Source organism: Pseudopipra pipra, chromosome 12 (genome assembly GCF_036250125.1).
Source record: "Pseudopipra pipra isolate bDixPip1 chromosome 12, bDixPip1.hap1, whole genome shotgun sequence".
Taxonomy (NCBI): Eukaryota; Metazoa; Chordata; class Aves; order Passeriformes; family Pipridae; genus Pseudopipra; species Pseudopipra pipra.
Window position 1 is genome coordinate 20,099,117 of NC_087560.1, and position 26,762 is coordinate 20,125,878.

The 26,762-nt window shown below is 45.5% G+C and overlaps 1 protein-coding gene across 2 annotated transcripts in view; it reads left to right on the forward strand.

The window, feature by feature from the left end:
• The first annotated feature begins 4,772 nt into the window (after positions 1-4,772).
• PIAS1 (protein inhibitor of activated STAT 1) overlaps positions 4,773-26,762 on the forward strand; it is a 54,032-nt gene continuing 32,042 nt past the window's right edge. For both annotated transcript variants that reach the window (XM_064669272.1, XM_064669273.1), the window contains exon 1: positions 4,773-4,861. In XM_064669272.1, coding sequence (XP_064525342.1) covers positions 4,838-4,861 — 24 coding nt within the window. In that variant the 5' untranslated portion in view covers positions 4,773-4,837. The remainder of the gene's footprint in view (positions 4,862-26,762) is intronic.

The window sequence follows — 26,762 nt, forward strand, 5'->3', positions numbered from 1 at the left end:
AGAAACCAACTTAAACACTGGGACATTGCAGTCTCACAAAAAATCGCTTTTAATTGGAATGAAAGAGTTTACCCCAGTGAAAACCTGGATTTGTTGATGCTGTAAGTCTGTAGAGGGTAATTAAAAGGCTGCCTTGCCTCTGGGTTGATATTTTGGAAATAAATATAGCTTTTTGTAGTTTTCTGTCCTTGTGTTTGAATAGTTCTTGGCCAATTTCAAGCTGCTGAAGGATGTGATGCTCCAGGTTTGGACATGGCCCTCTCAGCTCCCTGTGGATCAGCCACGTCCTGCTGCAGTTGCTTTTTACTCCTTGTTCTTTTACTACATCCACACATTATGAAAATGGGTGCTAATGACAAAAAAAAATGCCAATTGTGATTAATGGAAATGGAATTTTGTTGACCAAAAAACTGTGGATTTAACTGGGCCAGAGGAAATGCTTTTACAACTGCAGATGAATATCTCAGGAATGGCCATTTCTTCGGAGAGAAAAAACCTTTCCAGTTCCAATTAAAAAAAAAAAAAAAAAAAAACCAAAAAAAGAAATGGATAACGATGTAAAAGAAAAGCAAATAAAGGTACAGACAGAACCATATCCACTCAACAGTGGCAGTAAAAGGTCCAGGAGTTAATTTTAGGTGAGTGAAATTAAGGTAAAGTGGATGCAAGGCCAGGAGGGTGCTTGTTTCAGCACAGACCCAGTCCCCTAGGACATAAATCTCCTGGAATCCTGGAATGGTTTGGGTTGGAAGGGACCTTAAAGCTCATCTTGTTCCACACAGGATCCAGTGATACTGGGGTGGGAAGGATGAAGAAATAGTTGTAAAGAATGGGCTGATTGTTGTGCCCAGGACTATTGTCTTGCAGCTGCAGAGGCTTTGTGGAGCAGTGGAGGACGGAGGGAGCTGAGCTTGCCTTGGAATGTGGAATTCCAGGCAGGGAATACAATCTCCAGGGCATTCAAAAATCAAGGAGTGAGGTTAAAGTTCTTTTAGATTTGTAAAAAAATTGCAAGGGGGTAGAGTTTGTGCCGTGGTCACTGCAGGCTTTGGGTACCCCAAACTTTGGCTTGGAAATGGTGCTTGTGTGAGTACAGAAAGGAGGGAAGTTGATCCTGGAGAACTGAAAAAACAGGAAATACGAAATGGAGCTGGGATGTGTCACCCCATGACGCTGTGCATGTAATTAAAGATTATAATAACTCCTTTCCACGTCCTTTCCATGTTGTTAGGCCAGGAGATCCAAGGATATAACACTGATGTGAGCAAAATGGTCCAGTATCTGCCCCTAATTTAGGATTTTGGGTGATAAGCTCTCCCTCTGGGAATTCAAAGAGCTCAGGCAGCAAAGCTGGGATGAAACTTTTATTTTTTTAAGTGAGTAGCAGCCCTTGTTTGGGCCAAACTTGCGAGCTGATGGTAACCTAATATGATATAATTTAATGGAATATTGCTCTTGGATGTGGGTTTAGGGGGAGATGTGTGCACCAGCCAAGTCCCAGTCACTCAACAGGAACTTACTCCACAGCATATTGAGCAGTGCCACGTATGTTGCTTATAAAAAATGGACTTATTTTATCAGGCAGATTTGCTACTCCATTTTCTGCACACGCAGCCAAGGAATTTGCACTAAAATGTACCTCTGTGGCTTCTTTTTGTCCCTCAGAAAAAGCTATTTCGGTGGCACATCTAACTGGTTTTTATGCCTCCAACAACCTCAGGTTTTAGTGGCTTGGTCGTGTTTTCTATCAAGAAATAGTGATTGAGAGTCTATCATTAAATAAGTTGTATTCAGGATCAAAAATGCCCCCCAGCACTTTTGAGCAGAGAGTAAGTTTGGACTATTAGACAAAGAGGGAAAATTCTCGGAGACTCGGACTAATGAAAACAATATGTTGGTAGAAAAATTGCATATCTGTTTTAAAAATGTTATTGTGTCTGAACACGGTTTTAAGCAAGTGAGTTACGTGACATGATCCATTTTTTTGACAAGTTACAGAATAAGGAATTAGAAGAAACGGGGGTGGGAGGTAGATTCTCAAGTCATTCATTCTACTGAGATATGGCCAAAAGGGGGAAATGAACTTCCGAAAATCGGGAATTGAAAATATCAAAATTCTGAATGGTTGAGGAAAATCTTGATCTTTAATCTTCTCTCCTCCCAAAGGTCAAAAGAAAAAACATTGGAGTTTTAGCTCAGAAACAAGAAAACTGGAAGACTGTTTGGGGGTATTTTTACCTTCTCCAGTTGCACCCCAGGTATGTCCTTTTTAAATTAAGACAGAATCCTGACAGATCTGAGTGTTGCCATCACAGCCAGAGCTGGAACGACTGGGAGCACCTTTGAAAATCACTGTGTGTTGACAAAGTCTTTTCTTGGCAATAAACCATCATCTGAGACTCAGGAGCAGAGAGGAACAAAATTTCATTACATGTAAATAATAGTCTAAATATAGAAGCACAGATTGTTTTTCTCATTAAGTTCCTTCTTCATCCTAAAGCATATCCTGCTTTTAAAAACAACTGACTATCAAAAAGTCCAAACTGAAAAATGAGGGGCCTGTATGAGCTCTGTCTGTAAAAACCCTGACAGTATTTAGGGTGAAGCATTTTAAACCGAATTTTGGGTATCCTCTGCTTTAGTTCGCTTCCTCATTTTAATGTAGCTGAAGACATTCTCAGCCTGTTTTATTTAAAGCAGGTTTTGAAAGAGGACACTGTGGTTTATGGCCACGTGTCAAGTTTGATAGTGCTATGCCATGATTTAGCAAAACACTTTAAGCACATGTCCACATCCCACTGAATTTGGTAGGAAGTGAAGAAGCAGAGGAAAAAACTGTTTGCTGCGCAGCAGCCTCATTCAGGGGAGAAAAAAGTAATTGAAATCAAAAAGGATTTGTCTTTATACAATTAGAGACCATTTCTGCCGAATTCTTGAGATGAGACACAAGCTCACCCATCACATTAGATCATAATTATTAAACATACTGGATCATTTCAAAGGAAGGGTTCCAAACTGGGCTGGTTCAGACCACTGAAATACAGCAGCTAATTATGGCACCCGTGGGCGTTCTGGGGAGTCATCTGACTTTTATTTTTTTAGATATCTCGCCCTGCCCCCTCCCCAAACCAGCCTTTGAGACACTCTGATAAGTCTTCATTACACGCAGGATTAAGCTGGAGTATCGGAGTGTCACTTATCAGCCTCTTCTAATTGCTCCTCATTTCCTGAATGCTTCATTTGATATGCTGAACGTCAAAGAAATCCCTGAGAACAGTGGATATTTGGATGTCTGCAATAAAAGTGGGGTGTAGGCATGGCCTGGAGATGAAAGAGGGGTCCCAGCGAGGAGTCACCTGGATTTTCTGTCCACTCTCTGGAGGCCAAGCTGGAGAATATTTCTGGGAGAAATGCTTGGGAATGGAATGTTTGGAAAGAGATAGGAGTTGTTCTCTTTGGTCAGAGAATCAGGACTTCATATATATATATACACACACACACACATACATTCATTCATATATATGTATATATTCTTATGAATAAAGAGGATGGTATCAAAAACCTACTTCCTAGAAAGACATTTGACACCACTCTCCCATTCTTCCCTCAATGCAAACTACCTAATTTTAAATCGTGGGCAACTCCTCAGGTCACATGGGATAAATTATAACTCAGTAATAACCAGGAGTGGTAATCTCCTCACCACACCTTCCCTGGGTGGCCCCAAAACGCACTTTAATCTGTAGAGTGGAGACATTATTGTTGTTTTTTTTTTTTTTTATTTTTGCCTTGCAATGCATGTAACCTAAATGCTTTCTGAATGTAGAGATGGATTTTATGGAAGCTATGGAAAAGTAGGAAATTTCGTTTCTTTTTTTCTCTTCTATGCACCAAGGTGAAGGCCAAGTGAAGAGTCTCATGGCGATCTGTATTTATAGAGTGACACATAGATAAAAAAAAAGATGAACGAAGCCAAAGTGACTTAAATATTAGTATTTAATCTGCCCAATTCACAACCGATGCTGTCATCTTGCCAGGCAGCATTTTTGATATATATTTCCCCCCTGTATTACCTGGTCTGCTGTTGGAGTAACCCACGTTTTACTCGAAAATGACACGAAATGGTCAAGTTTGCACCTCAAGGCTCTGCTCCAACTCCTTAGGCCTCCCAAGAACACCTGTATTGCTGTTCCTCTGTAAGAGGAAAACCCGGGCAAGCTCGTGATGATTCCCTGAACTTTTCTGCAGAAGCCCAGGGGAATAAAACTTATTATTTATAAAACTCATCACTCTCTGCTTGTGCAGACCAGGAGCCTGAGGGTTCCTCACCGCCGCTGAGGGACCCCAGCCCCGTCCCGTGCTGTTCCACTCTTAAACCACTTAAACCCGCGGATTATGTAGCAGGCAGCAGAGCTGCAAATTCCGATTTTAATCAACTTCATTTATTTACTACATCACGGGGACCCACCGCTCCCCTCCGGCGCTCCGGGGTGTCCCGGGGCGCGGGTCCCGCAGGGGGCGCCGCCCGCTCCCCTCACGGAGCGACCCGCGGGGGCCGCGCTGGAAGGGGGGAAACTTTGCGGGCAGGGCGGCGGCGGCAACGCGGGGCCACCGGGGCGGCCTGGGGGGCCCCGCGGAGGGACCGGGGCTGTGGGCCGAGGGTCGCTGCTGAGGGGCGCGGGGACCGGCGGTGGGGACCAGGGGGGGACCCCCCGCCCGAGGAGGAGGCACAAAATGGCGCCGCGATTCAAACGCTGCGCGCCGGGAGCGGGCGGGGCGGCGGAGGGGGGGGCGGTGTCCCGGCGGGGTTCACTGCGCCTGCGCGCGGCCTCGCAAGATGGCGGACAGTGCGGAACTAAAGGTAAAGCGCAGCTCCGGGTCCCCCCGCGGAGCCGCCGCGGCCGCGGCCGGGACGGGCCGGGGCGGCCGCGGGTCCCGCCGGGGCGGGCGCGGCGGGGCGGGCGCCGGCAGCGGGGGCGGAGGGACGGGGGGAGCGCTGGCGGGCGGCGCAGCGCGGAGCTGCCTTCCTTCCCCTGGCCGCCCCCCCTTCGCCGGCCGCGCTCCGCCGGGGCAGCGCGGGCGGCCCCGCTCCGCGCCCGCCGGGTCGGGCCGCGCCGGGCGGGCTGCGCGGGGAGGGCGGCGGCCCCGCCGAGCTCCCGGGGGGTGCCGGCGCTGGGCAGCGCGGCCGCTGCCGGGGCGGGCGGGCGGGGGAAGGAGCCCTCGGGCTCCCCGCGAAGTTTGCGGGGAGTGCGGCGGTGACAGCGCGGGCACCGCGCCGGGCGGCCCCGCTCGCCGCCCGCCCCGCGGGATAAAGCGCGTCACGGGCAGAGGTGGAGGAGTTCGGCGGGGCTGAGCTGGCGCCGGTCCCTGTCATCCTGCGAAACGCATGGAAACGGGGCGCTCCGGCCGCCCCGCAGCCGAGTTGGAGCTCCCCCGGCGCGGCCCGGGTGGGATTTTTGGGGGACTCGGCACAGGGAGCAGCCCCCGCGAGCTTCGCCTTCCACCCCTCGGCCTTTGGGAAGTCGTCACGCACTTCGCAGTAATCACTTCAGTTATCCATCAGGCATTTTGAGGAACCGTCGTAGCGGCTGGCGGGGCGTCATCTCTGGACACACGCACAAAAATCCCAGGAAAAGCGTTCCCCCCCCTTCCCCAAACTTTGCCATCGCTTCGGTGCCGGGCGTGGGGCTGCAAACCCTGCCCTGCACGCCCGGCAGCCTGGCAGAAGTTTGGGAGTTTGATCGCAGTTGTCACAGGGTCGTTATTCACCGGGAGGGCTCCTGTCTCCTGCTTTAAAGTTAATTCGGTGAAAGGCACAAAATCGGGTTTATGTTACATATGTAAAATCAGAAGTGTGTTAAAAGGGTAACAAACTGTGGGATGTGTAAGGGATGACCACGGAAATACTTTGTTTTTCCCTAGAGATTCAGTGGGTCTCGGTTTTCTGCGTATCAAAGGTATTGGGCACTTTCGTTTCTAGATGCTTAAGGAGCTGTCAGGAGGTGAAGAAGTATAAAACCTTGAGCGTGTCCAACTTCAGGACCCTCAGATCCTTCTTTAAATCCTCCTCTGGCCTTAGTTTTTCTGGGTGTTTTCAGACCATATTGTGTTGCTTGAGCTGTGTTGTCCTTAAGTCCTTTTTCTTTTCAAAATGTGCTTCCCACATAAGGAGATAAAAGGTTGGGATGTGGTTCCAGCATTAAAGTTCTGTCAGTCTTAGCGTGGCGAATGGCACAGTGTGCTTTGGTAGCCAGCTCTGAGGGGTTTGGGTGCACAGCAGCCAGATGGGCTTTATGTGATGCCTTTATTAGCAACACTCACTGAAATGGAGTTAGAGGAGAGAGAAGGAATAAAGTGATTTTTTTGGGTGTGCGTTAAGATGACAGGTCAAGGGACGGGGCTGAAAGGCAGGATTTGGCTGTGAAAATTGACAATTTATCCATCTTGGGAGCTTTGAAACCTGAAGCCTGTGGTCCATCAGGCTGGGGGGGGCCTGTCCTTTCCTCTTCCTCTGCAGCTTCACAGGTGGATCTTTCACAGAGCTGTTTCTGTGTCTGCTCCTCATCCCAGACCTCTGTCTTGATCCTTCTCTAAAACTTATTGAGAACCGGGAGGAAGAAATCACAACTTTTAAAATTAATTTTTCCTACACTTACTGTTGCTGCCTCAGGAGCTTGGAGAATAAATGCCAAGCTGACTATTTTATTTTCATTTTCACTTTTCTGCTCAGGGTAGTGGCACTTGCAGGCTGGCACTGAAGGAGCCCACTGCATTCTGTGAAAACTTGGGGTTTTCCTCTAGTTTTGGGGGTTTGATGTAAGAAAAAATAGTTACTTCACGAGTTTATACTTTGAAGACTTCAGTACATTTTTTTTTTTACAAGGAAAAAAGGTGTGTGGGTGGATCCTTCTGTGTCAGGAAGGAGAGGGGAAGACAAGGGGGCACGAAAAATTCGTGCTTTTGGTCGTAGCTGTCCCAGGGTGGTTTTCCAGGAGCAGCACAGCTCAGTTAGGAGGTACTGGATGAGGTGAGTGCTCCTTGGAAAAACGTGGCTAATGGAAAGCTGTGACATCGTCCTTGGGGGCAGTGGGTGTTTTCTGAGCAGGAGTAAATCCCCAGAAAGTTCTTTTTAAATTCTCTCTTTCCAAGTTTAAAGGTACCCAAGGGAAGGTTTGTGATTAAGACTCTGCTGTTTGAAGAATGACCAGTGAATTCCTTTAATTATTTTCATTTCTCCTCCGATTAATTAGCAAATGGCATTGATTTCAGCTTTAGTGACCTTTAAAACCGAAATCAAATGTAATGGTTGTGCAGTGCCTCGCTTGCCTTGCCAGAAAAAGTGTGTCAGGAAAACTTAGGCAAGTTTCTAAAACTTTGCTGCCTTCCCATGTAAAGACCTGTGGGTAGCACTGCACGTGTGAATTGGGGAATGTGATACCAGGGTATTGCCACAGGCAAATTAAAGTTCTTGCTCCCTCCAGAAAAACAGTGGTCAGTCTTACTTGCCATAACTTTTCCTGGAGCTTTAAATCGTGAAATAGCCTTTTTTTTTGTGATGTATTATCTCGCCATAATCAAGAATATTTCAGTCTTTTGCCCCATTTGGGACTGTTTGTCCCATTGGGAAAAAAAAATAATCAGATAAGATCAAACATACTCTGCAGATCCCAGACTTGTGAGGTTACTGAATTCTTTGGTACTCTGGAAGGGTTGGATAAATTGAACCAGTATGTTTTCATTTCTGCTGCTGAAATAAGGTAACTGGAAAGTCTGTGGAGTTCTCCATAACTCCATAGGCTGAGGCATATGTGAATTTTCCTGATCTTAATTACTATTCCTGTATAATTGCACGCAGACTCTAATTTATCTCAAGGTAAGCTATTTAAAGCTCTTTCTAATTGGAAGGAGTATACTTGAGTGATTAAATCTTTCCTTCAATATTTCTTACATCTCTTTAAATTGGTTATTAGATTGTTGTGATCTTTGCCTTGCACTCGAGTCTTTTGGAAATCATTACACAGTTTGCAATAATCAATTCAATTATACATGGATCAAAGAAGGAGAAAGAAAAGCTTATGTTCGAGTATTGTCATTCTTGATACTGTCCTAAGGAGCTGGTTTGGAAAGCACATGCTGGGAGGTTTTCTCCTTTGTTCTCTCTCCTTTTAAGAAAGTGCCTTTGGGGATTGAAGAGATCCCTGGTGTGTTTCTTGTTAGACACAATTTATACTTTAAAAAAAAAAAAAAAAAAAGTGAGCCAAGAGTTTGAATGAAAATTCATAAAAGCCTTTCCACACAATGGGGAGGAAAACAAACCAGTCAGAAAGATCCAGTTGGGAAACACCCCTCCCCTGAATGCAGGGAGGCAGTTTTTGAGGGGGACAGGTTGGTGGCACAGCTTTTAGGTGGGGGTGATAATAGTGACAAGTGGATCTCTGGAATTGCATCCTCAGTGCTAATAAGCACAATCTACCTATTTCGGTGTTCAGTTAGAATTTTACTCCTCTGTATTACGAGCTGTATTTGCTTAATCCTTTTACAAGTTGCTGTGGTTGCTTGTTTCTGTGATTAAAGTAAATATAATCTACTTTTCATTGTTATCTGAGTCCCTGGATTAGGGTGGTTTCATGCAGTAATTTGGTGTGTGGCAGCATCATTGTATTTTTAACTGTATTTTGGTCCAGGTATCATTTTTTTTAGCCTTTGGTCTTTACCACTGGGATTGCAGACACCAGAGGAATAACATTGGCAGCTGTGCATCACCACTTAACTGTCAGAGCCCCAATCCATAACCCTTCTTTATGGCCAATAAAACCCAGATTGCCTGTTGTGCACACGGAAATACAGTGTCACTGCACTTGTGGAGAAACCCTCCCCAGCACTGGGGGCCATCCTGGAGGGGTTTGTGCTTCTGTGCAAGGGAAATTCTTATTTGATGCCACTCGTGAGAAGGAAGGAGGGGGTAAGAACCATACCCACTATACTTGATATTTTTCATGGGTTTACAATTCATTTTTCTTTTGCTTTAAAAATTACAGTTACAGGGCTGGGAAGGTAAGAGGCAGGTAGAGGATGCATCTTCTTCAGCTTTATTCCATGAGGAAGGTGTTCCCCTCAGGAGGGTGAGTGCTCAGGACTCAGTTTCTGGCTCAGACACCCAAGACAGATAGTTAAAAGCATCCCGTGGAACAGGGTGTGGACAGTTCAGATACCTTCAAATATTGAAGTTATTTATAGGGATGCAGCCACTGCTCTGGTTTCAATGGTTTATGGCCTGACCTGCATTCACACAGGGCACAGAGATAAGTGCAGACCTGTCACTAATGTCTCTGGCAGGGAGGATTGGAGTTCCTGTAATCTGTTCTCCAAGAAGTCAGCTCTCCTCACTTCCCTCTTTAGTGCCATTACAGTGAAAAGCAAAGCAGAACTTCCACACACTTGAGACTTGAGTGCTCCCTGTGATTGTTCTGAGATACCCCCAGGCCTCTGCCACCTTCTGAGTGCCTCCCTGGTGCCTTCCTCCGGGGCATCTCCTGGAATCCCTCTTTGTCCCAGTGCTCGGAGTGAGTGGCAGCTGGTGGCTCCAGCAGCATGGCCTTCCCTGGGCTCTGCTGGTGCTGAATTTGGAGCAACAGTCCCTTGGTTGCTGTGAATCAACATTTTGGAAGGATTACTTTTTGGATCACTCAAATCCCAGAGGATTGGTGACTGGGAAATGGACTGGGTCTCTTGTGACTTTGCTCTTCTTGGTGTTTGGCCCCTTGGCTCCGCAAGGAGAGAATTCCCCCTCCAGTCCTGAGGTGGTCTCAGAGCTGTCTGGTTATTTTTGCTGCTGTGCTTCCCCTCTACAAATTTCTGCTTTGCTGAAGGATGTTGCAGGTGCCCTTCTAGTGAAAAGCTCAGCCTTGTCACCCTCCATAAAAAGCAGTCAGCTCCTTCTGACAGCCAGGATTTCAGGGAAGGATGAAAACACGAGTTTTCACGTTAAAAACTGGTCAGTAAATACCTTGGGTGTCTCATGCAGCCCAGCTGCCTCAGCCTGTGCTTTCCCCCTTCACCTCTGGTCACAGAATTGTGCCTGCAAGAATCACAGAGAAATGTTTGTCCTGTTCTTGAGGGGGGAGAAAGGGGGAAATGCACAGTTTGGGGGACTCCTGTGACACGTGGTCGGGCAGCTGGAGTTTGGAACCCCCTTGTTGGAGCTCAGGTATCGAATGTCTCGTTGCTCTGTCACTATTCCAGCTCTGTGTAGACCAGTAAAAGCCAGGAGTGCTGGTTTGGGCTTTTTAAAGTGAAGGTGATTGGATTTTATCATGCAGAAATGGCACATAGTACCTTCAGTAGTAATCTGGTCATGAAAACAAATGCCATTCTTAAAAGTAGGTTTTTTTTGCTAGGGAGGAGGGGTGAGCAGGAGAAAAGAGCTTACCAAGAGTGTTCATTTCTGTAATTTTGCTCAGTGCTGTCAAAACCATTTTGAATGTGTGGTCACTGCTATAAAATGTGGCTATTTCAAAGCAAATTTAAAACTTTGGGGCTGCAAGAAAAACTCGAAGGTATTAAACCCTTGAGAGTATCTGGAGTTGAGGATGGGGCCAGGAGATGTCACTTTTATCTGGCTTTGTTCTGATCTTCCAAATTTTCAGTGGCAGCCAGAACCACATTAAAACCAGGTAACAGTAAATTATTCTCCCTGTGCTGTACCACAAACCTTTGGGCTGTCGTTTCTTCTCTCCCTGTTTTGCTGAGGCTCCTGTGGCTGGTGCAGCTGTATTGATCCAGGAGTTTGTCAGCAATTTGCTTAATCTTGTTCTCCTTTTGGGATTAGGGATGGCTGTGGATGTCTCTGTTGTCTGTTGTGTCCCTTGGCAAACACAAGGAATAGTGGAGGGCTCTGAGCTTTGCATCCCAGGGCCAGGGCAGAGCAGGAGTGAGCAGAGGGTGGGTATTATGGCCTTGTCTGGGCCATGTGAAACAAAGAAATGAAAAGCCAGTATACAATGAGAGCAGAGGGCAACCTAAGCTTGACCTTTATGTCTATAGGAGATGATATACAAGAGATTTATATAGGAAGTGGCATGATAATTAATGGAGGAGGAAAAGGAGCCTTTTAAAGCCATTGCTTGGTAAGAATAGAGCCCTGGGCTGTGCAGCAGAGCAGAGGCTCCCTGGGCATGTGAAAGTTTATTCAGCACTGGGGATGGGGAGGTAAGTGCTGGTCACTCCATGTGCATCACTGGGCATGGACCGGGGCTGGACTTCCCTGGATTTGTTCAGAAATGGGAACGAGCCTTCTGGACACATGGGTGAGCTCTGCCTCCTGCTCCTGCCAGCCCTGCCTGGGCTGAGGGAATGCTCCAGGTGCTGGTTTCCATCCTAGAAAGATATCTGAGGGTGGGAGGGGAAGGGAAAATTTCAGTCTGTCCCTGCTTCGAGGCTGCCACACAGCCAGCAGCTTTTCCACAGTGAACTGAGCTGCATCCCTCTATCTCTGGAGATATTTCCTTCCCTGTGCCCTGTTTATAGTGTAGCCTAAGAATGCTTTTCATGCTCAGTTCTTCAAACCAGAGTTCAGGAGGAGTCTCCTGTTGGCTTTCCTTGGTGTTACTTTCAGTTTGACACCTACTTGCTCCCTTGCTCCCGACCATAGATCATTTGGTAATTTGGGCTGGAAGGGAGCGTGGGAAATCTCCACTCCAAGCTCCTGCTGGAAGCAGGATCAGCTGTGAGGTCAGAACAGGTTACTCAGGACTTTATCCAGACTGGTGTGTGAAACCTCTGAGGATGGAGATGACACCAGCCCTGTGGGCAACCTCTTCACTGCTTAACTGTTCTCAGGGTGAAAACAGGGTTGTGTTGGTTTTTTTTTTTTTTCATATCCGTCCTAAACCTCTTACTTCATCTTGTGCCTGTTGTCTCCCATCCTTCTGCTGTGTGCTGGTGTGAAGGTCATGGCTCTGTTTCCTTGATGACCTCCTTTACACACTGGAAGGTTGCCACGAGGCTCCTCCAAAGCCTTCTTTTCCCCAGGCTGAGTTAGCCCTGTTCCCCCAGCCTCTTGCTGTACCTCACATCTTTGGCAATAAGACACCAGCAGCTTGTTTGGGAATGGGATTTGGGCCGATGGTTCCATGAGGTTTTACTCCTGAGGGTTTCTGCTAGTGGAGGTGTATTTGGAAATCCTTAACAGCCTCAGCAGTGTGCATGAGTAGTTCCTGTGACTGTCCACTAAGGTGCAAATTGCTTCAAAAAATTGAATTTCATAAGCAGTGAACCTTGTGAGAGGAGAAGGGGACAGGCAGTAGGTGGGCAGCTCCTCACCAGGAGGATCCATAGGATTCTTGTCCATTTTGGAAACTGGGCTACCAACCTCTCCCTCTCTTTCCTCCCCTCCCATTAAATACATGCTTATAAAGCAGATGGAAAACTGAGCTCAGTCTCCTTCTTGCTTGGCTGCAGCACCTTTTGGTGCAGCTTTTGTGGTCACAGCCATTGGAGTGTGCAAACATGGGATAAATGTTCTCAGGGATTTGTGGTGGGCAGAGCTGAGATCAGAGGTTTTTCTAAGCTGGGTTTATACCCTGTAAAAACCAGGTCTCTATTCTACCCTTGGTCCTTGGAAGAGCATCTCCTCTTGCTGTGTGAGCAGGTGAGAGACTTTCACTGTCCAGCCACGTGGACAAATTTGCTGCAGAGAATCCAATGAGAATCTTCAGAGTTGGAACTTCTTCACTCAGTGCCTTCTGCAAGATGTTCCCCTCCCCTACTGGTAGAGCAGGGCCTGGACTTTATAAAGCTGCCCTGTTCATCTTTCCAACTGAAAAATGATTCATTAGCACGAGAAATAGAATGTAGATGGTTTGTTTGGCTCTCTAGCAGAAACGCAGCTCGCTATTATTTTTTTTTAGAAAAGCAGCAGCCAGATACAGTAGGGATAATGTGTTTGGGTCAGGTAAAATCTGTAATCCAAACTGCAGGAGTGTGTTGTAAAAAGTTGTGTGGATGAGAATGTTTTCTGATGCATTCATTCCTCATGTTGTTTCTCGAGACTCCCCTGACAAAATGATCTCACTTTCGTGCAGATGTTGTATCTTGTTTCCCTGGTGCAAAATAAGAGCCTTTGCAGCAGTCCAAGCATTTGTGTAGGTTTTCAGCTTATTGGAAAAGCTGTTGGAGCAGCTCTGCCCAGGCTGTGGATGGAGCTGTGAGTGCACCTATAAATGTGCAGCACCAGGATGGAAAATGTGGGACATAAATCGAGCTGTTCTTTTTGGTGGGTTCCTTGTTGATTTAACAGTATCTCATCTGTGAATCTTCTGAGGCCACTCCATGGCAGGGCTTCACATTTTTTTAAAAATCAAGTATCAGGACTGTTGTTGGTTTGAATTGCAAGGATTTTAGATAATATTTTTCTAAAGGGTGCACACCCAGCTCTTCGTTCAGTTCATTTCTGCTCTTACCTCTTCGGTGCTAAAATTTGACTCTCGTAGTTGAGAAGTGACATTTTTATTCAGGGCTCTTGACGATGTCACTTGGGTTTCTGAGGAAATGGCTAAAAATAAACCTGTTATAAACTGATTCTTAAGAATGTCAAAGTAGCTGTAGTGGTTCAGACCAAGGGTCCATCCCTGGTACAGCTTCCAGAAAAGAGTGAGGAGGGAAAAGCAACAACAGGGCAAAGTATGGGGAATAACTTGTCACCTCCCTGCAGCAGTGCCCTGGTCTCCAGCCACTTGGAGCTCAGTCCTCTGGATCCAAAGGGGGCTACCAGCTGGATGAGGCAGAATAAATCTATTTTCCAAGTGCCTGTCCAGATTTCTCTTGAACCTTTATAACTTGTTTCGTTCACAATATTTGGGGAGGGAATTTTGTGCTGCTCTTTGCTGAGTGAGGACCCTGCTCGTTTTCCCCTGAGCCTGGTTCCACCCAGCTTCATCCCCGGGTCACTGCTGTGGAATGGAGGAGGCTGAAAAGTTGATCCCTGTCTGCTCTCCTTGTTCTGTCCTGGTTTATAGATTGTGTCACATTTGTCCCCATGTCCTCCATTTTTAGGTTGAAAAGTCTTAGCTTTTGCTATTTCTTCATTGGGGAAACCCTGGTGAATTTGTGCCTGCCTTCTGTGAACATTTCCACTTCTAATGTGTATGTATATATATATATTTTATTTTTTTTAAGATGAGGCCACCAAAAGCAATGCACTTGGAGATCTGGGTGAAGCAGGGATTCATACAGTGTGTCATGATTTCTTCTTTGCTCCCTGTTCCCTTCCTAATGATTTCCCCCAAGGATTTGCATGTTTGCTGCTGAGCCCATGTTTTCAGGGGTGTGTTTATCTCGAGCCCAGGAGCTGCCCCAGGGTGGCAGAGGTCACCAGAGCCATCCCTGTGTGTGGAAGGCTGGGTCTGGCTGCTCAGCTTTTCCCAGAGCCATCACTTGGGTTGTGTCCACTGAGCTGCTCCATCCCTGAGCTCTCCCACTTTCCCTCCATCCTTACACCGGGTCCCACCAGCAGCAGCTTTGTCATCCTGCTGATCCCTTGCTTTCCTGGGATGTCAAGGAACAGGTTAAGCTGTGCCAGCCCAGAACTCCACACATGACCTTCCCCTGTTGTTTGCTCTTGGAGCAGCTCGGCCACCCTGGTAACAGAAGAACTTTGAAAAGCAGCTGAGGATCCGTGGCCTGGTTTTATTTTTTTAGGAAGTTCTTCCTGCTGTCAGAACACTGGTGTGTGCAGCCTGGGCGTGCAGATTGCCTTTGACCTGTGCTGGGCTGTTGTTTTTAAACACATGGAGGACTCTGAGGTGGTGCCAAGCTGTTTGAAGGGGAAGCAGGGATGTGTTGGAACTTGTTTCCTATCTTCACTTAACTAGAAAACTTTTGTAAAACGTGCCTTTGTTTTTCATATAGTTTAGCAAAGGGCTTGAGCTAAATAAGAGTTGATTAAATGCCTTGACTCCTTCATTGCTTGGGCTCTGATGTCTTGAAGCCTTCATTTTTATTTTCCCCCCCAATATTACTGTTGTTTGCTTTTGACACAGAGGCTGAGCAATGTTGGGAAGCAAAATCCATACCTGGAAGTGGAAGCTGTGTGTTGTTATCTAGTATGAATTTAGGAGGCATAAAGGTGAAGACACTTCACACTAAAGTTCTAGGCTTTAGAAACCCAGGAAATGCTTTATTTTGTTGTGAGCCCCTGTGCCTTTGGCCTGTGTAGGTACCAAGGACGGGCAGAGTATAAATTCATGAACATGTGAGAGTCATTCAAAGGACATTAATGAGCTGCCAAAGGCTTGTGGATATGCAAATTCCTATTCAGGGTGGGATTTGGATGAGTGCATTAATGAGGTGGGGCAAGAGTTTGGGCAGTGAAGATGAAAAGGAGCAGTGACTGGAGCAGCATCCTCCCTCTGCCTGGAGAGTGGGGGGGAATGGGGAGAAGGCAGCTCATGGAAGGCTTGGAAAAGTGAGGGAGTGGGATAGGAGCAGTCAGTGCTGCTGTTCTCTCTTCCTCAGGATCACTGTGGAAGTTTGAACTTTGCTATCAAAGTTTTCTTGGGCAGCTCCTTCAGTCCTGGCTGTCCTTGTGGCTGAAGCCAAGTTAAATCCAGGATCGTTCTTGGAGTTTACTTGCAATGGTTTTCATGTATTTTTAAATCATAGGTGTGGCTGAAACTTGGCTTATAAACCCCCTCATTCCATCGAGCAGTTTGTTTCCATGCAGGGCAGGGGTTATTGTGGGAATGGTGAATTGGATTCAGTCTTACTCTGATTGTAAGAGAAATTGTGTCTGAAGGATGAGGTGTCTGAAGGGGAGGGGCACAGGGTGTCAGGTTGAGGGCACTGGGAAAAGAAATATCTTCCCACTGAGCAAGTGTCCTTAGTGTCTGTCCTTAACAAGTGCCAGAGTGACTGGGAAAATGGGGAAATAAGCTTTGTCTGTGCTATATGTGGGCCAGGAAAATATTGCATAGGGGATATATATATAGCTTTCTAACTCACTGCATGCTTGAGCCTATAGGTAACACTGCAGCTAATACATAGAAAAATGCAGTTTTCTGGCATGGACAAGCTCTGGAAGATGGAAGGGCAGAGTAGCCCGAATTTGGAGGGGTTTGGATCAGCTTTGTCCAGAGTTTAGGCCTTGCCTGAGATGCATCTTCCCAGCCCGCCTCTGGCTGCACTTTGTGGTTTGAAACTGTTTTCTTTATCCTCATTGAAAGCTGAAGAAAAGCAGGAAGGTTCTGCTTCCTCCCCCATTATTCTGTCATCTTTTTGCATTTTTCCATGGTGGGAAGAGCCCGGTCGTTGGGGGAGATATGAAACCCTGCACTTCCTGCTTTCCCTTTCTTTGTGCCGCTGCCTCCTTCAGGCGCCTTCCCAGGATTCGCATTCAGGCCGTGCCCCCGCCGCTCTCCTTGCAAGCTGTGCCGGTACTTGGACTGCAATCCAAGCGATTCCTGACAGTCTCCCTGATTCTGTACTGCCGGGAGCAGCAGCCAAAGAAGTCATCCGTGTCTCATTAACTGCCTGACCCGGGAGCCCGGAGCCGCCTCGCTGGGAACGGGGCTGAGCTTTTGCTGGGACACGGACTCCTGCCTGCCAGCATTTCCACCTGCACTCCCACTGACATCCCAGGACCTTCATCCAGCTGCTGATTGATAATAAAATGTATTCTGGCGCTTTAAAACCGATCAGTGTCAATATGGGATGTAAATAATAACTCTGGGGCACGTGGTGTGGCTCTTGGGGATGGTCCTGTGTAGGCTCAGCGAGCCTTGTGGGTCCCTTCCAACTCAGAAAAATCTGGGATTATCTCTGATATTCTGGGAATAAATCATTCCAGAGTCCTGCAAACATGGGAATGCTGTCTCTTGGTGCTGGTGCCTAAAAACCTATTGGTTCACCTGTAAAATACAAAGGGGCACTAATTCTTCTTACACCAACTGTATGGTGGAAAACCATTTCAGATGTGCAAATTCTTTACTTACATATGTGAGAAATGGAATATAAAAAGAAAATTTCTTATTGTTTAAGATGTTATCTTGTTGACTTACTTGAAAAGACTTATGACTACTTAAAAAGAAGTGTGTACCTTGTTTTCCTGGTGTAATCTCTATACATGGGTTTGAAGACCTTATGAAATAGAGATGCTGTGCAGAATGATTAGCTTTTCCTTTTCTTTTTCTTTATTTTTTAGGTTTGTTTTTTTTTTAAAGGCTGTGCAGATGCCAGTCTGATTGCTTGATTGAATGTTTTTTTTCAGCTTATTGACACAGTGGGGATTTTTGGCTCCACTGCTTATTTCTGTGATAATTAAGACTAATTGTTAGGAGTAATAAATTATTATTCTCGGTGGACCAGTATGAGAAGGGAATAGGATATTTGGCCAGTGTATTTCATAGGTATTTGTTGTCAGCAGATATATTTCCTTTGGAAAAGGTTATCTTTTAATGATAAATTATTATTTCCTATACCTGCTGTTTTGTCTTATCTCCTGATTTTCCTGTTCTCCCATCTTTCCTCCTTTCCTCCCTCCCCAGTTGTGTTCTAGATATTAGGAGCAATTATTGGAGGCTTTTCTCTATTCCTGTGGTTCCAAATAAAAGCCCAACCAAACATCCTGGTGCATCCTGTGAGATGGCCCTGAGTTACCACCAGTTCACAAAGCCTGAGAATACATTTCTCAGAAGGGAATTTTGCTCCAAACTCTAAAAAAATACATTAATTTTATCCTGTGTCATTTGAGTTTAAATTTTATTTTTTTTTAAAGTGTGAATTGTGAGCTGATAATTCCAGTTTTCCTTCTCTTGGGGCATCAGCACAGGGATTGGTTACTTTTCAGGGAAATGAGATTCAATTATGTACTGGTTTCACCCTGCTGTTCAGTACTTTGCAAGTCAGGATCCAACTTTACTATGATTCTTAATTAAAACTTTTTGAGATACCAGAATAATAGTCGGGGATGATGTAATCTGTCTCCTGTGCTGCATCCCAGAAAATGGGACAAATGAGGGGGAAAAAAGTGGATAGTTTGGATATATTTGACTGTGTGATCTCATATTCAGAAGTGTTATCTCATTTGGAGCTAATTAATAGCAAAGTTTTAGTGCTTAAGTAACTCTTCAGCACTGGGTGGTAACTTAGGGCACAGGGGGAATATTTGCAAGAAATAAAGATCTTTTCTTTAAATTTTGGAGGAAAATATGCATCTTTTATGGCAATAATTTATTTAAATCAAGTGATGCTGCAGCTGAGTAACACATGCAAAATACTAATGTCTGTTGGTGCAGCAGAGATTTCAAAAACCCTGCATGGAGGAATGTGGGACTTGCTGCTGAGAGGCTCTGGAAGCTGCTCCTGGAAGCCTCTTTATCCATGTTGCAATGCAAGTACATTCATGGAATTCCAGGTACATTCTTCTCCAGCTTTTCCTGCAAAATTGACCCACAAAAGCTCCATGTGCTTCATGCAGGTATGTGAGATATTCAGAAAGCAACTGCAGCTTCTTTCTCTGCTGTTCTGCTGGGAAGTGATGGCTGAAGGGATCCTCATTTTATAGATTCTCTGTCTGTAAATCCCAGATCGGTCAGTTTATGTAACAATTTATTTTCTGTTGGTTGTGTATTTTAAAACATACGTTTTATTTGTTTTAAATCACTGAGGGAGGGGAAATAAATCTGTGTTTGTGACCTCCCGTGTGGCTTCCAGAAGCTGAGACTTCCTGGTCCCCTATCTTTTTCCTTGTTTTATGCAAAGGGACAGTCTTTCAGACTGTTCTTGAATGCTGTAGAAGTTGTTATATTTTGTGATTTGTCAGATTCTAACAGGACAGGGGGTGTTTAGAAGCTCTTTTGGCTGTGTCTGTGCCTGGCTCAGGCTCCACTGCAGTTTATTCCATAGGAACTGGCTCTCCTGTCAGCCACAAAGGCTCAGTTAAGGGGAAGAACATTCTTAATAAAAAGTAAATTTGTCTGGCCATGACCCCCTCCCAAAGAGCTGGAAATAATCTTGTTCCCTCTTAGCCTGAGGTGGGAGCTGTTTGCTCTTTGAGAGGCTCCTGGGTTTGTAGCCAGAGATTGTCTAAACTGGTCTTTCTGCAACGACTCGTCCTGGAAATGCTGCGAGCTCTGGGAAAACAATTCCCATCTGGAAGATAAATACTCCAGGGACAATTAGGTTGGAGCGTGGCTGAAAAAACCTGGAGCCTCCAAGAGCAGAGATGGAGATTACCACTGTGTCAGCAACCTTATTGAATACCAGGGTAATGATCTGGCTCACCTGGTGGGGAGAGTCTCCCGAGGACGGTAAAACTTTCCTCATGGATTAAGATAAAACGTGCCTTTGCTTTAAATCAAACACTGTTCAGACACGGCTCCAGGCTTGCAGATTTTCTCCAGCCAATCCCTCCTGCAGTTTGAGCTGCCCCAGTGGCTCTGCCCCCACGGTGGGAACGTGCAGCCAGGGCACAACGTGGGGTTCAAGTCATCATAAACCAAAAAAATGTCACAGGTTTAAGTGTTGGAGCACCCAATTGGCATTTTGGGGGTGTATCACACAGTCTGGCTGAATCTCCCTCCAGAGGCAGGGAAAGGGGTGGGATGGAGGTCTAGAAGGGCCATTCCCTGCCCTAATACTCCAGGATCTGTGTGTCAGTGCTTTTAGAAGGTGTTTCCCACAGCAGAATGCCACAGGCATCTGCCAAAAGCATAAGAGAACCTTTAAGACTTGGGGATTATATTAAAAATTCCAAACTCTGCCTGTTGTTACCAGCAGCCAGTTCAGGGGGCTGGAGCTGCCTTTCTATTTGCTTTTGCAATATCCTGTCACTCTTCACTGAGTTTTGTGACTTTTATCACTGTGAGTTTTCTTAAAACCAGTGACAGACATCTCTAACAACTTGGTAGTGTCACTGGTGGGCTCTGGACTGTGGGCTGGAATTCAGAGCTTAAATTTATGAGTATTAAATCTATTTATTGTTTAGGTATGAGCATTGCTCTGACCTTCCTAAAACTTACTGAATTTGGGGGCAGTCACGTTTTACCAGCACAGCAGATACAAGCAACTGGTATTTACCAAAGGCAGGTAAGAAAATGTTCCTTGGACGAGTTTCCTGTGGAATTCCAATTTCAAGGGTTATGATACAGTTGGTAAGTGGTTACATGAGTTGAATACAGAAGGATTGTGGTGGGAAAAGACAGGAGCTCCTGCCCAGAAGCTTCAGACTGAGCTAAAAAAACCTACAGTTTTTGGGATTTCTTCCCTGACAGAGATTTTTAGTGTTGGCAGGGACTGGAATCTGAGAATCGTAAAACCACTGAGGCTGGAAAAGAGCTTCATCATTCGAGGGTCATAACATTTCTGTGAACAGAAACACAACCATGTAATTCCAGGGAAATACTTTGTTTGTGAGCAGACAAAGGTAAATAACCCCGGATGGCTCCAGCTTTGGGGTGATTTTTGGGCTGGCCTGGCAGGGAATACATTACTTGGTGCAAATCATGAATACAGAGCTTGAGCTTAAGGAAGCCCAGCTCGGTGGAGACACCCCCAGCAGCTCTATTTTGGCATTTCCAGTATCAGTTCCTCATTTTGCTGACTCATTCTTAATGGTTTTAAATCTGCTCTTATTGCCAGCTGGACCAATGTATAGATTTGCTCATCCAATTGCAGTGTGTTCTTTATGATAAACTGTGTCAACAGAGAAAGGTCTCTTTGATTAAGAAATACTTGATCTTATGTGTGCAATAAAAGGCAGATAATATTTGTACCTGCTCCTTTAGCTCTGTCCTGCTTCCCAGCACCTCCAGGAGACAGATGAGCTTTTCATTAGGAAAACCAGCAGCCTCCTTAAAGGCTGTGGGATGTTGCATATTTATGAGTGTTGTGCTGTGCCTTTGCCTCCCCTCTGGTTTGAATTACAGGCCCTCCAGCCCGGGGGTGTTTTGGTTGCCTTGGACAAACGCAGGAAGTCCCAGCCTGTCATGGGGGCTCCCTGGAGCTTCCAGGAATTGGGGTTGTTTCACTCCCTGGTGCAGAATTTCGGGAGGTTGGTTGCATTTTTTATGGTTCAGCCTCCACTCAGGCTTCCTTTGGGGGAGTCTTGCAGGTAGGATTTAGGGCCGGGCAGTGTGGCTTCATAAAAGATGGGAATATTTTGACCTTCACGATTTCCCGTTTTCACAAACCTTAAATGGCCAGGAGTTTATTCTGTGGAAGAGCAGAGAGCTCCCCCAGCTCAGATATAGCTTCCTCCTCTGGAAAATTGATATCAGGGATTAAAAAGGCTGCTCATACGTGCAGGGGCTGTATTTTTACAGCTGGGTGTTGGAGGTTTACTGAGATCAATTCAGAACCATTTCCATTCTCATCTAATGCTTCCTACTTGCTTTTATTAGAAACAAGAACAATTTTGATGATTTTTTTTTTTACCTGTCTTTTGGAAGTGCAGTGTGGAATTCCTGGAATAGCAGTTTCCTTTTTTTCATAAGGGGGGAAATTTCCATTTGTGTTGCCCTCCACCCAGGAAGGAACTTGCTGCAGTGCCTGCTCTCTTCTGTAATAATGATTCTTAATTACTAAAAGATCACTAAACTAATCACTCTGTTTCTAATAACAGAAATTTACTGTCACTCTGAAATTACTGCTTATAAATGAGTGACCTCCCATTGAGTTTCTTCTTTCTCTTTTTACTTACTCTTTTCTTCCATCTTTTGACTGGTGTTTGAGTGATTTTTGTTTTCTTTTCCTCTTTTTTTTCCCCCCTTTAGCTTCCCTGTTAATGGTTGGAGAATTGGGGAGGACCTGTTGTGTTGCTTTAGGCACTGAATGCGGTGTGGTACCAAGCCAGATGCTTCTTGTTGTGCTGGCACATCTTTTGAATGTGTTTTGGAGCTTATTCACAGCTTCTAGTTATCATAAACATCCAGAAATAACTTGGATTCTCCAGGTAGATCGTGGGGCTGATTAGTGGAGGAGGAGAAACACACTTTCCAAGAACTCCTCAAGCTGTTGGGGCTCTTGGTGCTGCCACAGATGGATGAAAGGGCTTTGAAAACATCATCTTGTGCATCATGCTGGGAACACTGCTCAGTTTATTAAAAAAATAATAAATACTGCCTGCTGCCCGTTTTTTCCCCCTCAGACAAGTCCCTCCCTTCCAAAAATGGGAAGAAGGGTGCAGGTTCACTGAGGGTGGTGTTGGATCTTACAGATAGCCTGTGTCTGATCCTTTCTGGAGCAGCAGGACTTGCAGCTCATCTTCCTGCATTTCCAGCCAGTGTTGAAGCCTCTGTGTGTTTTCCAGTCCAGAACTGAAGTTCCCTGTCTGAATCCTGCTTTTTTAGTGCCCATCCCCAAATCATGTGCCCAGGCACAGGGTCAGTGAAGGAATTTCTTACCCAGAGGCAACAACACTTATATTTTTTTTATTTTTAAACTTAATTCTCAGCCTTCATAGGTCAGTGAGACAAGATCCAGTTCTTGAAAGCAATTTTCTTGGCTCTGACCTGTTGGACTTCTCCAGTCAGGAATCAGCCCAGCCTGGGCGTCTGTCCTTGATGGTTGGAACAGCTGAACTGAAAAGAGATTTCATCTCTGCTGTTGCCCTTGCAGAGAAAACCAAAGTAAATGATTCTTACCTTAAACAATTTTCATATCTTTAAGCTTTTAAAAAGTGTCCTGACTTCTTTGGAAGTGCTGTAGGTGGAACATCCCTTTCCTATGGATGGAGGGAAGTAGGACAATGACGTTGGATGCTGCTTGTGGATCACTTTTGGACTTAAGCCGTTTTCTTCCAAACCTTATTAGTTATCTGAGGTAGGTGTGCAGCAGGAAATGGTCCTTGTTTCCAGGAAATGGTCCTTGTTTCCAGGAAATAGTCCTTGTTTCCAGGTGAGCTGCTTGAGAGTGTTTCCTCACCGTGCAGAAATCAGGGGATTCATCGGGAGCATGAACGGCATCGAATGGTTGGGATGACACAGCCCGGAAAAGTGGCATGGATTGGAAACAGGCAACTGGGAAGTGGGCAAATAAACCATCCTCTGTGGTTCCATGGACCTCCTGCCTCATTATGTGCCTTGTCTTATGGCAGTGGAATGCCCAGCTGGCTTTGGGAGGGGTGGGATGGATGGAGTGCAGTCTCAGGCCTTGGGTGAGGGAGGGTTGGAGGGGGAGCATGGATAAGGATCCAGCAATCCCATGACTAATTCCTTTTGCAGAGAACACGTGCTGGAGTTGTGTTGTCGAGCAGGAAATGTCAGCTGTGTGTCTGGAGATCAGAGTTGCCTTCTACACCCCAGGAAGGTGTTTACACAAAACAGAAAGTCGCTGCTAACCTGAGATAAGTCGGGTTTTTGTGAGGCTTGTTCATCTCTTTTACACTTTGAACCATCTTCCCACTGTCCTCGCCCTCTCTTTGAATTTTGGGTCTTCCCTGGGTGTGACAGGTACCAAAAAGCACAACGTCAGCAGAGCACCTCTTGTGTTTGGTGCTGGGATTTGTTGGACCTGGAACTGGTTTGCTCTCCTGTGTTTTTCACACCCCAGTTGGGCAAGTGGCAAAGAGCTCAACCTTTTTGCAGCTCAGTGGCATCAGTTTTTGTGCACTAGTGATGTTTGGAGGATCAGGTATTTACTGTCTACCATAACTGGCAGTGCAGTGTGTGAGATTATCCTGCACTCAGTCCTTGGGAGCTGGGTATATCCTTTTATTTCTCTTTAATTCAGCTTTCTCTTGTTGTTTTGTTACTTTATTTCCTGTAGGAAAGCAAGCTCCAAACATTTTGCCAATTCTGATAAGCAGCCAGAGGTGGGGGCAGTTACTGCACTGTGGAGATTTGCTGTTGTTGGGGTCAGACTCTTTGGGGTGGGTTTTGTCCCTGGCAAGAGCCTGTGATCTTTTTGCTCAACTACTTCAGGCAACAGGGAAGAAAAGCAAGATTTCCTGAAGCAAAAGGCTTTGTGTCTTTGCCCTTCAGCTTTGCTGCTGCAACTAAGCCAGCAAGGGGTTGGAATTGTGATGAGGTGAGATGTGACAGGGAAAAAAAGATATAAATTGCAGCTTTTTCACGTATTTTGTGCATTCAGTTTGTTTCCCTACTGGAATTATCCTGCCTGTTCCAGGATGAGGGTACCAGTGTGCCAGGGGCTTGGGCAGCAGCACTTCTGGTAGAGCTGGGCTGTGTCCTCCAATAAAATACAGTGTTGGAGGAGGGGAGAGGAATTTTCCCATTCATGTTGCAGCAACCTGTGAGATTTTTCCCTGTTTTCTCAGGCTCTGTGTCCCAGTGCCCCTGATGGACACGATCCACTGGCAAAGCCCTGTGGAAGTGTGTGTGTCTGTGTGTGTGTGTGTGTGTGTGTCTGTGTGTGTGTGTGTGTGGATTGTTTTAAGGCATTTCCTCTTTATTTTTATATATTTTCTCTTTGTTATATTCATTGCCTCTCTTTAAACCGTTGCCTCTCTTTATTTTACCCCTCTCTGTATTTTATATTTATCTTTATTCTCTTTCTTATGAGGAAGAAGGGTTTACCAATAAAGTCTGGAGCTGTAATAAACCCACCAGGCTTTAGTGCTGCTTTTTCAGGGATGGATTTTGCAGTGAACATTGCAAACACAATTGTTCTTGTCTCCTCTGTCAGGAATGTGCCAGAGTGGGGAAGATGTGGAGAAATTTTGTTTGTTTTGGTGTGGGAGAGTCTGGACCCTGCTTTCTGTAGGCTCATTTCTAACCTGCCTTTACCTTAAAAATGGAAAACATCCAACCTGTAGCAGGAGCTTCACTGTTGGCTCAATTATTTCTTAATCCTCTGTGTTTTTTGCAAGCTGGGCCTTTGAGTTTATCACAAAACAAGAACACAGTGAAGCTCTGAGAGGTTCTGGCTGCTCAGGAAGTGACTTTTAATGGTGGTGGCATTAAACCCTTCAGCTGTAACTACTCACTCTGTTGAAGAAATGTTTGTAAAGCGTTATAAATAGTGGGTTTTTTTCCCCATGTTTCAAATCTATTTGTTTCACTTTCAGCTGTCAACACTTCAGCCTGTAATGAAATGCCTTATTCTTGTAAGAAATCTCAATTTCTTAAGATACCTCGTCTGTTCTCGTTAGTAGCTCAGTGACAGTCCTGCAGTTAAAAGTGTGAAGAAAGTTCTCAGGGTATTCAGGCTTAAAAAAATGAATTCCTGGTACATCCAGGGGGTTTGTGGAAGTCTGCAAGGAAGGCTTATCTAGGATTTGCAGCCAGGTTCCTGAGCTCTGGTGCTGTGGTTCAGCAGAGCAGAACTGTGGCAGGTTTGAGTTCAGTCTGCTTGGGTGCAAACCTCATTAAATACATGAATCATCTAATTTAGGGCTTTGAAATGCCATGGTTTCAGTGTGGGGAAATCCTACAAGGAGATCTACAAGGTGCTGGAGGTCTGATGGATGGGAGTTTTGGGATGGTTTTGCTAAAACTAAGGATGCCACACTTTCTAATTGGCACTTCAGGTTTAAGAATTAATGTGAAAAAAATTAATGTATGTGACTGCTTTGCACAGTTTGAAGGACTAGAGAGGATGGGAGCGTTTGGACTTGATTTCAGAGGCTGCAAATGCAAGTTCTGGTTGGGTTCTTTGGCCCTCAGTGGCTGGGGAATTGCAGAAGCCTCATGTGCTGGACTAGTTTAGTCCCAGTGATACCCATCAAGTATTACTTTGAGTCTGATCTTTTGGGATTGACTAAAAAATACTCAGGGTGTGAGTAATGGTTTTGTAAAGGGCATTTACTGGTTCTGTACTGAGTGCCAGTTGTGGCAATGGATTCCAGGCATTTCACTGCCTTGGGATTTCTTGGGAATCCCGAATTCTGCAGGATTCTGATGATGAACAAGCCACTGTCAAGCCCTGAGATGAATTTTTCAATCAAACCCAGGTTCAGAGGTTGCTTTGGCTCCCGTGTGCCCAGCAGGGCAGCACTGGGTGCTCCCGGGGCATTTGGGGTTTCGCTGCCTTGCAAAGGGTTTTTCTCACTTCCCGAAGAAGTGAAACCCTTGACAAGTCCTACCAGTTTGATTCATACTGGGAGGCAGCAAATGACTGTGTAAATGAAGATGTTAATTAATAGAAGGCAAAGCCCAGCTCCCCCATCCCAGCCAGGACACGCAGCTCCAATGGGAGAAGGAAGGAAAGGGAATGGGAAGATGTTCCCTTTAACCCAGGAACTGTGATATGGGATTGCACACAAATTGGATTATAATTTCTCTTTAACATCAACCCTTTCTCTCCTTTCCTTTGAACCTGTGTGGATTAGTTCTGCATGGCAGAAAGGGAGGGAAGGAGTGGGAAGGGAAGTTTTCCAGAGTTAAGGACTGGCACAGCTTGGGTGTTGTCAGTGTATAACTTGTTTTACATCCAGCTAGAGGAATCAAAACTTTTCAACATTATTAGATGCTTGAAGGACAGGGCTTGAGAAATAATTACGTTTATTGTAAATGTAATTATTTACAATAATTATTTACAATAATTGCATTTACAGGGATTAAGAAACAGTTACATTTACAGCTTTATTTTTGACTGGCAACTTGTCCTTTTCTCAGTGTTTTTTCCCCCCAGCATTGCTGTCCTTCAGGAATGGAAACCCCTTGAAAAACTGCTCTTTAAAATAGATGTATCTTGTAAGCAAGTCCTGCTTTGCATTGTACTGCAGATAATCAGTGGGGCCAGAGTGGAGGTGTTGACTTTTTAACATTATAGGTGCTTGAAGGACAGTGATTACAGATTTATTTGTT